This window comes from Podarcis pityusensis (genome assembly GCF_964106645.2).
Source record: "Podarcis pityusensis genome assembly, chromosome: 8".
Lineage (NCBI taxonomy): Eukaryota > Metazoa > Chordata > Lepidosauria > Squamata > Lacertidae > Podarcis > Podarcis pityusensis.
In genome coordinates this window covers 27,202,209-27,214,477 of record NC_138033.1, presented here as the reverse complement: position 1 = coordinate 27,214,477, position 12,269 = coordinate 27,202,209, and the positions used below count along the sequence as shown (strand labels likewise).

Sequence of the window (12,269 nt, the reverse complement as noted above, 5' to 3'; positions counted from 1 at the left end):
GTGCCATAAACATATAGCTGATTGTGTATACACCAAATATATATTTTTAAAAAGCTAAAGGAGAAACTGGGGCTCAGTTCTTTCATGTAGATGCATGTAACATTACCCAATAGCTCTTTTTAAAACAGGAAAAGCCACTTCCAGAGGAGTGGCAGGAGGAGGGTTTGCTTTCTTTGTCCTCTTTCCTCCCATCCCCATTCCAAATGTCACTTCTCATCCCCTGTGGCTTTTTGAAAATGTGGGTCCCAATTGCCTTTTCATGTTGCTGTTCTTTTTAAAGGGTTGTTTGTGTGCCTGTGTGCAGTGTCTACTTGGGTCTTGATACACAGGTTGATTTGGCCAAGCAGTATGTTGGATGTATAATATTATTGTGTGTCTATTGCTGTACTGGATCCTGTCAGTGTTGTAAGTTCTCTTTTCATAATGTGGATAAATGGTAACTCTCCAGTGAGATGGATTTGCACAGAGCTGAACCTTGGCAGGAAATCTTTCTGATGTTGTAAAGTATCCATGCAGCTTGCCATCTGTTTTGCTATAAGGGCTTGGACCTCTGTTCTCCTAACCTTCAGCTTCCATCTTTCACATTTCAGCAGAGTTCTTGGATGCTTTCAGGAGTATTGACCTCATTTGTCATGAACTTGCACTTTTGTCCTTTTAAAGGGTCTATTGACTCTTTGACTGTTTGGAAGAAATGAGATAGATGGAAGCAATTAGTCTCTTGAAAGCTTGGTGTGACACACTGGCTGCAGAACTAAATAGTGGAACTTGGCACCATCAATAAGTTTTGAGAATCTAAAAATCCATGGTATGAACAAGTGGCAAGAAGTGCATACTAATGATCAAGAATAGGCGTAGGATTGAAACTTAATAGACCAAAGTTGCTGCAGTCTTATCTAGTGAATTTTACTGCTGTTTATTTGTATTTGACTATAGGGCATGACTAAAGCAACTGAGCAAATGGGCTCTCTGCTCCACTACTTCATTTGCTTTCACAGTAAGAGGAAAATCTCTTCCATTGCTCTGCGGTGATAATAATTTGTAAAAGTTAAAGAGAAGATGCACCAGTCAAAGAGTAAAAAGATTTATTGTACTTCATGAATTATCAGGCATGTACATGAAACATGCATTACTTTATTACCTGCTTTAAAGCAGGAGCAGAGGGCTGCATGAGACCACCCCCTGGATAAGTTGCAGTGTTTCTACCTTATATGGTGGGTGCTCTGTTTGAAACCCTTGATCCCTTTGTGGGATGTGGAGATTATCTTGGCCACAGGCACAACCACGCATTGGCATCCTGTTCTACTGAATAGAGCCTAACTGGCTCCCTGTTTTGCCAGTATTGCTTGTTTCCAGTGATTGTGTGACTGGAAGACAGATTGCGCAACCCCATTTTCTCATTCCTTGCACTCCCAAAAAGCCTCTCCAGGACTGTGTTGCACGGGCTCCTGAAACTGGGTGGAATAAACCTGTGCAAGCTTTAGTCTAAGTCACATGCCATGATTTGATGCCACCAGTTAGGAGACATAAAACATAAAATCTAGCACTGGCTTTGCTAACCATATGTCCTGATCGGTTGGTTGCTGAATAGAAAATATTAAAATTGCCAGAGTATCTTCTTCAGTGTGGGTGAGACACAGTACTTGAGAAATACTTTCCACCCTTTTGTCAAATGCCTTGGCACGATTACCCTGCCTTATCAGAAATGCTAAACATTTTATTCTTGTTAAGGCATCATTTCATGGCATTCACATTCTTGGTGAGCTAGCATTTGGAAGTGCGGTGGGTTTTTGATTAGGAAATTCAGGAAATTTCTTCCTGGGTTGAATGAATTTTCCCTGTGATTCTATTTTGTCTCCTTGATGAAGTTGGGAATGCAGAAGAGTTTCTAGGGTAGGGTTTAACTCATCAAGTTAACTGAGCTTTGCTGTTTTGTACAATGTAGAATCTTTGAGCTTTCATCACAGCATAAAAGGCAAGACCCTGGCACAAGGCGGAGGGACCCTCATGGCAACCTATTTTATTAAATCATCTCTTATTTACAAAAGGTTTAAAATGACTAATAAAGAAAAAACAACATATATGTTGATCTTTAAAATGTAATGACCATAAGAACAGCAGGAAAAAACAGTAAAAGTTCACTAAACTCACTAATATCAGAGACCTTCCAGTGATGGCAGTGTTAATATGCTTGCTACACAGGATTGCTTGTAAAGTTTCATACTTGTTAAATTCTCACGTTGCACATCTTAAAAGCAAACACCCAGTGTTAGCGAATTCCCCCACCAATACTCAAGGGGTGTAATGTAGGCTGGGAGAAAATGAGCCGTCATAGATGGTGAGGAATTTGAACTTGACAGTTGCATCTAATTCAGTGTTCGTTCTACCCATTCAAAACCTTCAATAACTTTAAAGCCCTATACAGCTCAGGACCATAAGTATGTCAAGGACTGCCTCTCTCCAAGTTGAACCTACTTGGACAGTGTGATCTTTAGCAGAGGAAAATAGAGAAAAAGGATCTATTTGCTTTATCTGTGCATGCCAATAGGAAACAGGCCCCATTGTCTGTGTGCAGTCAAGCCCTGCCCATCAGCTGGCATCAGAGGTGATAGCAGCTGATGGACAGGTTGGGTGGAAAATAGCCTCATGAGCCAAATTGGACCCCCTGGCAGGCCAAGGTTGGCCTGTGGGCCACAGGTTCTCTACTTTGATTTAAAACATTTATAGCCCATCCTTTAGCAAAAAAATAATATCTCAATGACGTTCTTTGCTTGTTCCTGCTTTTAATGGGAGCATCTGGGGTAAAGATTGCCTGCTGCTTTTCATATCAGTGACTGCACAGCACATCAGTCTTTGTGCTTTCATAATATTGAGAAGCTTCCATTTCCTGTGCAGGGGATTCACCATCTAGGACAATATGAATATAAAGTGGGAGAATCAAAATGAGGGTGAGGAAGGTTTTAATGGGAAGTCAATGCAGAAAATATGAGACTGTGTTGGACCCAGAATGCATTGCTGACCCCAGAATGCATTGCTGACCCCTGCTTATTAGCTCCTGCTGCAAACCAATGTGCAGCAAGAACTTCTACTGCTCTAGATTTCCCCCATTGATAGTTCAGTTCTAAAGGGTCACAAGGGTGTCTTAAAAAAATTCCCCAACCCATTGTGGGAGCTATTTTTCCATATGTAGCTCCCTTGTATAACTGGTAGAAAATCTACGTGATCTATCCATTAACATAGGTGGCATCCAGTTGCAGAGGTCTCCCCCACCTCCTGCAGAAGCCACATTTTGCTTGTAGAGATAACATTTTCATTATTATTACTTTACTATTATCGGTGCTTTATTTCAGGGGGTACTCAGAGGTACACAGTACTGGGACCTCTTTTTGTTGTTGTTGTTAAAAAGAGTGGCGCTGATTGTAACAACTTCATGGTGAGTACCAGCACCTCTTCTTCTATTAAGAAAACAACAAGAGATTAATTAATTAAATTTCTATACCACCCTTCATCAAAAGATCTCAGGGCAGTTTATCCTCTTCTGCTCAATGAATTGAACTGGAGTCAAGCACCTGTCACTGTGGTTGCTGCTGAAATCATTTGCTTGGCCTGTGTTGTCTTAGTAACATATGGAACCTCTACTTCTGTACTAAACCATGTGAGGAGGGGGTGGTGAACACGTGGAAGCAGCAGGACTCCCAAGTTTGAACAGAGATTTCCCAGGAAGTCTTCAGATATGCCCCATTTTCTTTTTATTGTCCACAGTAGGAAAGACTTCTGTTTTACTTCTTACTGTTGTGTTTTAAGTGCAATATGAAATGGATAAGGTGACTTTAATGTAAAACTACAGTGAGCTGTATAAATGTGCATAAATACAACCCACTTCATTACTCTGCAAGCATAAAACACTCTGGAAAATGGGACTATTAACATTATTGTCTCAGATCTCTTATAGCTGTCGCACAATTTCTTACAATTATGTAGCTCAAATGGCTCATTGAGTTCTCATTTTTGAACTCCTTTTACTGAAATGTGCAATTGATTCTAACTACTTGAGAACCCCTGAAGACTGCCGAAATTCTCTTTTGGGTGTTCTCAGGCTTCCAAAACTCTGGTTTGTTTTAATTTTTGTTCAAACATACTTTTTAAAAACAGCTAGAATTTTTTTGTTGGCATTTTCTCCCCAGAAACTGATGCTAACAAGCTTTATACCTGCCATGGTTGCAGGTATCCTGCAAAAATGGCTCTCAAATGTAGACAGAATCAGTTTTGAGTGCTGAAGCCAATTTTTTCTTGGCATGCCTGTAACATTCTTCTTATGGTTTGTGCTCAAAGTACACTTGGGGACTACAGATGGGGAAAAGGCTTTCTGAGTTCATAAGAATGCAGTGGCTTCCTGAAGGCTTCATATCTGGAACTAGGTCTGGGTTATATTTTGGATTCAAGCTATTGTTTTGGTGAGAGCTTTCCATATCTTCTAAGACATTAACATTAAAGGAAAATGCTCATTTTAAAGAATTTAGTTAATGGGTAAATAGTGATCAGTTCAGGGCCAATCATAGTCTAACCCTGAACCTGCCTGCCTTTCTCTTCTTTACAAGGGGGCTCTTTGATAATGTGGGGGTTACATACTTAATGTGGGGGATGCATACTTGCAATTCCCAACTTGTGTTGCTTTTTTCATTTCTCTTATTTCCCCCTTTGGCCCTTGGGACTTTCCTCAGGCCCTGCTTTGCATCCTCCTTGAGTGGTTTTGCCTGGCTAGGATGTGTCCTTGAACTCCGATCATGCTTCTTGCTTGTCTGGATAGAGGACAGAGGTGTGTGTGTGTGTGTGTGTGTGTGTGTAGAAATAAAACTAATACTCAAAGGTAAAACTGCTGGGCCCACTTTTGTTTCTGGCTCCACTTGCCATTGACCTGTGGTCCCTTGTAGGTTGTCCAGAAGGGAAAGTGGCCCTCAGACTGATGTATGTAGGAGCAATTGTATTGTTATTGGCTGCCTGGACCCGCTGCCTGGATGTACGTACTGTGCATACACTGGGGAATAGGAGTTGGGAAATGTGTTTAGATGTCCCATTGCTGGGGGGGGGGGGAGGGGACCATAACCAGGGCCTGATTGCTTTGTGCCAAAATGAACTGGGCTATATCTTTTATTATTAATAACTCCATGTTTAATATTTATTTTTTGGCAGTATATTGATGATGGAACTTCTGGAAGAATCTCATTGTAACATAGTGTTAATTAGTATTTAGAATTTTAGCTTGCCCTTTCCAGAATATTCAGGAAAAGTATTCCATCAGTATTGCACTGCGTTAAAACTGTTTTGGAAGAGTGCTTCTTGGAAACTATTTCACTTAACAAGTTTCAGATTCCAGAGATTCTCCAGAATGCTTTACATCTGCAAGCTGTTAGCATTAAAATAACTCCCTCCCTTGTGTCATCCTGGGATACAAAAGTGCTGCTGTTCTTAAAACTACTGATGTCATTGTTTATGGGTAAAGGATATTTTGTCACGATGAAAAATAATGTGTTACGTTTGTGGGTTGTCGGGTGCTGTGTTTGTCACCTGTTCCTTTGCCTTCCCTACCAAAACATTTGTAGTAGTATTCTCTTCAGTTATCCAGCTATACTAGAGATGGCAGTAATTACCGGTAAATTTGGAATGAGGAAACACACTAAATCCAGATTTTGCATTGTTTTGCTTTTTGCCATGTGTCCCAGCACCACCCATGTAGGAACATAGGAAACAGCCTTGTACTATATAAAACCACTGGATCCATTTGACTGGAAGCCAGTATTTCAGGAGGGGTCTCTGAGCCAAACCTGGTGGTCTTGGGGATTGAACCTGGGACCTTTACCAAGCAAATGCTCTAGCACTGAGCTATGGCCCTTTTTTCATATTAAATTTTGAAGTTTTGCGTCATTTTATTAGTCCAATTCTAATCTCATCTAGACAATTGGATACACTACAGTTTGCTTTTTAATAAAAGGTTTGCTAACCAATGGCTCATTAAAGCAGCTCTGTATGGATTTAATAAACTTCGTGTTCCCTTAGGAATGTAGTAGCAGCCCTTTTCCCAACGTTGATCAAGAAGTACAAGGTAGTTCCTGAGAAGCAATTCGTTTCTTGGGATATCAGTAGTAATCTTCATAATGCCTTTTAATAAACATGTGAAATACTTGGGATTAAAAATAGAACAGGAGGCATGATGGGTGGATTAAGGCAGACCTGCTTTCCCAACATGTCACTTCAAGGGGGAAGAGTTAAAATGGAACGAAGACCAGTTGCCAGTTAAGGCCACCTGCTAGAGCAGAGGTGGGCCACCTGTGGTTCTCCAGATGTTGAACTTCAGCTCCCATCTGCTTCAGTCAGCATGGCCAATGGCCAAGGATGATGGGTGTTGTAGTCCAACACCATCTGGGGGGCCATAGGTTGCACACCCATGGGCTAGAATCAGACATAGGCAAACTTGGCCCTCCAGATGTTTTGGGACTACAACTCCCATCATCCCTAGCTAACAGGACCAGTGGTCAGGGATGATGGGAGTTGTAGTCCCAAAACATCTGGAGGGCCGAGTTTGCCTATACCTGGGCTAGATGATACTCCAGAGAGATCTCCTTAATCTGGTGAAGCAGGCTAGACAGTTTTGGAGCTTTTTTAAAAAAAGAGAGAGAGAAAGATTGCCACTGAAGTAGCAAGTTTGTTTGTTCTAATTGGAAATCTATAAAGCATTTTCTAAAGCTTTATGCCTTCCTCCTCTTGACTCACTTTGCTGGGGCATCTAGATTGTCCTCCTGCAATCACTTTATTATTCAGGCACATCTGGTTTGAGCAGCTTATTCATGCTACTTGTCTGGATAGTAGTTTGGAAGTGGTTACTTGGAGCTTATGGCTTTATAGAATAGTGTGTGTCAGTGCATGCAGAGAGCATGGTTTGGACTAGATTTTCATGCCCTTTCCAGCCCTTTGGTTTTGGGAGTTGGAAATCCCTGGGTGTTCTTGGCACAGTCATAATGATTTTCCAGTCTCTGCCCATTTCTGCTAAATTTGTCAGAGGCCTTCATATTTCTGTAAGTCTCACTTCCCATTTCTCAGTTGCTGGCTGCTTTTTTGCTTCGGCAAAAGCTATCTTTATACATTGTGGATTTGGACAAATAAGCACATGACTAAAGCAATGAATACCTAAAATATGGCTTCAGATATTTAGACCTATATCACCGGGTACAGAGGCACCACAGCATGGTCTGAAAGAAGTGTGCATGTGTGTGTCAGAGAAGCAAGGGCTACCATGACATGACCCCCCCCCCCAGGTAAGAGTTTCTGGGTCACACAGTTGAGTAGGCTTGCCTTCAGCACAAGTTGTGACCTACTAAGCAAAATGCAGCCCCTCAGACATGTATTGTGGTTTGCATGGTGCTCTGTATACCTGTTTTGCATTCTTAGGCAGGCACCAAACCAGAAGGTGCCTGGAGGCTTTTCTGAGCTGTGTTTAACTTGGTGGGTCACAAGTTTCACCAGTCTTGATATTGATGCATGTAGAAAGCGTTCCATCTTTGGACTGTCATCTTGGACTGACTTTTCAGTGAGCTAACTAAGGCACACTGGTAGGTGGTGAGCTTTATCAAACTGCTTTATAAATTCTAAAATACTAGTATTACACGCACAGTAATATAGCAGGTTTGGTACAAAAATAACAGAACTGGTAAAAAGGAAAGAGAACTCATCCTCGCTCCTTTCCCTCTGCGTTACAAAGGCAATTATGAAAAGACTGCCACATGATATTCCAAGCCCACAGTTTCTCTTAAGATAAGTTAGTTTTTCTAGAATAGCAATTTGCAAAGCTGCCTAGCGCCATTGATCCACGGTTATATTGGCTGAATCCTTCCCACCTTGTGATACCACTAAACAGGCAGATTCTATTAAATATATCACCAAAGGTTTCAATATTAAATTAGAATTACTATCTAGCCAGCTGCTTACTGAGCTGAAACAGTGCTGATGATAACAGAGGCTTCATTTAATCTTTCAAAGGCGTAAACTTTTTAGTCTCTTCTCTTGGAGGAAATGCTACACAAAGGGCTGATCCCTCCCTCTTTCTCTTGGGATGAAACTACTTGTGATGCAACCTTCTGGTCCTTACCCTATCTACTGAGTCACCTGTTCTAATTATGGGCAGTGATGTGGGATGGAAAAATTTTCAGTGATTTATTTTTCCATTTCATAAGTTCATTCATAACAATGGATGGATGCCAATTGCAAATACAATAGTAGACAAGTCTGGCAGTTTCAAAGTTCTTATTTTGCTTCTTACTAGTAAAGAAAATTAAGTGTGCTAAATGAGATCACTCTCGGGGGGAAGGATGGGGAGCTTCCTTCAGCTGAGGGCTGCATTTCCTCATGGGCAATCTTCCATGGGGCCACATACCAGTAGTTGGCATGGCCAGAGGCAAAAGTGGCCAGATGGCACACTTTAGTACAGTAGGCTATACTCAATCCATTCTAAAGCCAGTGGTTATCCGACTTCAGGGACACATTCAGTTTAGGCCAAAACACTCAAGGGAGAGGGTGAAGCAGGACCACTGAGGGGTGTGGCCCAGGGAGAGTCCCAAGGGCAATATTTATTTCTAGGCCTGAGGCTTCCTACCCTAACTCTAGGGGATCTTTCTAGGGAAAATTTGTAATTTTCTGATGGAAAACCCCTTTTACTCTATCTTGGCAAGCAATAATTAACCCTGAAACTCATACAGGTGGTACCTAACCCCATGGAAGCTGGCAGTGATCCATCCTGGCGCCACCACATTGCTGGAGGCGCTGCCTCACACCTGGTACATATCTCCACATGTGGTGGGAATGTATGAAAATCCAGCCTTTCCGGAATTCGATATTCCAAGAAACTGATAAAACAACAAAGCAACAATTAGAAGCCAAGCCAGAATTAGCTTTTTTAAATATAGTTTAAGAAAACAATCTGGATTTATATAATAAAGAATTAATAAGACATTTATTACAAATGGCGAGATACAATATAACCCGACACTGGAAAACCCTTTCTGGTACAACGATAGACATTTGGTACAAAACAGTTTGGAAAACAGCCCTCCATGAGAGATCCACAAATAACCTACAGTTGACACATGGAGAGATAAGGAAAAAAATGACTTTACCTTGGTGTTTACCATGGTTTAATTTCATAGCACATGCCAGTATTCCAGAAAATGAACAATCCCACCACATCAACATTTGGCTCAATCTGGTTGATCTAGATTTAAAAACCCCTTGCCCCCCGGTTCATCAATAGACCAACACTTTGTATTGTGTTGTTGGTAACATAATAGGAAAAGTGGCTTTTACTCATACTTAATCTAAGCACAACCACAAGGGCTTCTGATTAGGTTTTCAGCTGTTCGGTGTTGAATGTTATCTGTTAACTCAGTTCTATCCTGTTCCCCATTTGTTTTTGTTTAAACCAGTACACGAACAAACATTAACTATTAATATTGAACCATATGTTATGGATATTACTACTAATGTTTATGCTATTTTTGTGATATACAAATAACATGAGAAGCCTTGGTCTTTCATTTGTATCATTTGTTATTCCTATGATCCCTGTTTACAAAATCCAGTGAAAAGGTTTTTTTAAAAAAATCCTGATGCAAATTTCCCCATGCAAATTACCTTTAGTTTGCAAATGAATTTTTTTTCAGTTCAAAACTGTTCTTGAAGCTCTCATCACTGCTAATGGGTGACAGAAAATGGATCTGGGCATCTGGTGCACTTGTATTAATGTTTTTTCCTCCTCTTTTCGCAGGCTGGAAGTGATGGTGAAAGCATAGGCAACTGCCCCTTTTCTCAGAGACTCTTCATGATTCTTTGGCTGAAAGGAGTGGTATTTAGTGTAACAACAGTTGACTTGAAAAGGTAGGAAACATGACACTCCCTCACATTTCTACTTTATATCTGGTTATCTTTGAGAGATTTAAGTAATAGGGTCTTCTTTCCTACACAGCAGATTCTAGCTGCTGCTGCTGGGAGATAAATCCTGTGCGATTACTTTCTTGACATCTTGAAGATTTATTAAACCTCTGTATCGGAGAGTTAATATCAGACATAATAACTGAAGCAAGGATATGTTATGTGGAAAATTGGAAGATGTAAACAGTACAGTGGTACCTTGGGTTAAGTGCTTAATTCGTTCCGGAGGTCCGTTCTTGAAATAGCTATCAATTTGCTTACCTTTCGTGACACCCCGAATCAGCTGCCTAATGATTGGCCCAGGTGGTCCAATGAGTAAGATTTGAGCATGTGCTTAAATGTATTCTATCAAAACCCATGGAACCTAAAATTGCTAAAATGTGCCTGGATTGTGCCTTTTTAGCATTCTTCTAACGAAGGATAAACTGACAATTACAGCTGTGTGCACTTGACATTTTTGATCCAAATGTCCAAGGATTAATAATTCTGAAGTGCAAGAACCCTGCCCAGTATGGATGTTCTCTGCATTTTTCAGTTGATGTGTGGACCAGATTTTCCAATAGCTGCTATAAATAGGCACAGCAGATCTAAAATGCTTAGGCTCCAAATACCTGAAAGACTGCCTCCCTACAGACCTCTTGCCTCCTTGCAGACCCTCTTGGGTGTTCAGATAAGCAGAGAGGCCCCTCTTTGTAGTTCTGCTGTCCTCAGAAGCTTGGGGGTGGCTGCAGGGGCTTTGGAAAGGACTTTTTTGTAGCAGCCCCTAGTTGTGGAATTCCTTGCCCACAGAGGTACATTTGGCACCTTCATTATGCAGTTTCCATTGTATGTGGAAGACATACCTCTTTGCCCTGACTATATCTATTTATCTATAGCTCTCTTATCCATGGGGTCACGAAGAGTTGGACATGACTAAATGACTAAACAACAAAAAATCTATAGCTATATCACTGTTACCCTATTCTTGGGAGTGTAATTTATTTTAAACTGTTTTAAATACAGTGGTGCCTCGCAAGACGAAATTAATCCGTTCCGCGAGAGTCTTCGTCTAGCGGTTTTTTCGTCTTGCGAAGCAACCCTATTAGCGGCTTAATGGATTAGCGCTATTAGCGGTTTAGCGGCTATTAAAGGCTTATCGGCTTATCGGATTAGCTGCTAAAAGGCTATTAAAGGCTTAGCGGCTTAGATAAAGGGGGGAAAAGCGAAAAAAAAATCTCAAGACTCGCAAGACATTTCCGTCTTGCGAAGCAAGCCCATAGGGAAATTCGTCCTGCGAAGCAACTCAAAAACGGAAAACCCTTTCGTCTAGCGGGTTTTCCGTCTTGCGAGGCATTCGTCTTGTGGGGCACCACTGTATTGTACCTTAAATTGTTGTAACCCACCCTGGGGCCTTATGGTGAAGGGCTGGTAATAAACTGAAACAATAATTTGAAATCATTGTACAGTGGTACCTCGGGTTAAGTACTTAATTCATTCCGGAGGTCCATACTTAACCTGAAACTGTTCTTAACCTGAAGCACCACTTTAGTTAATGGGGCCTCCTGCTTTTGCCACGCCGCCGGAGCACGATTTCTGTTCTCATCCTGAAGCAAATTTCTTAACCCGAGGTACTATTTCTGGGTTAGCGGAGTCTGTAAACTGAAGCGTATGTAACCTGAAGCGTATGTAACCCGAGGTACCACTGTACTCCAATTCTCTGAATAACCTGCATGAATAGGTGCTGTCAAAAGCTAATGAATTATATCTCTTCATCTGCACAGCCTCTGTGGCATATCCTTTCTAAAAGGATTTTGTCTTTACACCTCACAGAGCTACAATTCCTAGCAGTCTTAAACTACAGTTCCCAAGATTCTTCTCAACTCAGCTAGTTGAGTGCCTGTTGAAGGGAATGATGACTTGGACTTTAGGAAAATAGCTCAGACTAATGTGGTTGCCTGCCATGTTTGTACTTCTGTGCTCGTTTCATTGAATGATATTTTTATTTAAGGCATTTATAACCCACTTAATACTTTTAAAGAAATGTTATCTTAATAAGGTAGCTATTCACAACTTCTCTTCTGCTTGTATTGTATTACAGCTCTGTTAATGAGGTTCCAAACTTATTTTTCTTTTGCTAACGAGATCAGGATTTGGACTTCACATTGTGCTGGGCTCTTCCCAGTACAAAAGTTCACAAGCAAGCAATTGTGGGGCACAGGAAAAACTTAAATCTTGCAAGCTTGTTGTTCTGTGACATGCTTTTTCCTTTGTGCAGTCTTGTTAAATATAGTGCTGCTAACAAGAGGTTATTTCCAGTT

General features: G+C 41.0%; 1 protein-coding gene across 1 annotated transcript in view; it reads left to right on the top strand.

Annotated features, from left to right (window-relative positions):
• CLIC4 (chloride intracellular channel 4) overlaps positions 1-12,269 on the top strand; it is a 48,470-nt gene that overhangs the window by 13,325 nt on the left and 22,876 nt on the right. The window contains exon 2 of the mRNA XM_081016840.1: positions 9,809-9,918. Within this exon, the coding sequence (XP_080872966.1) occupies positions 9,809-9,918 (110 nt within the window). The remainder of the gene's footprint in view (positions 1-9,808; positions 9,919-12,269) is intronic.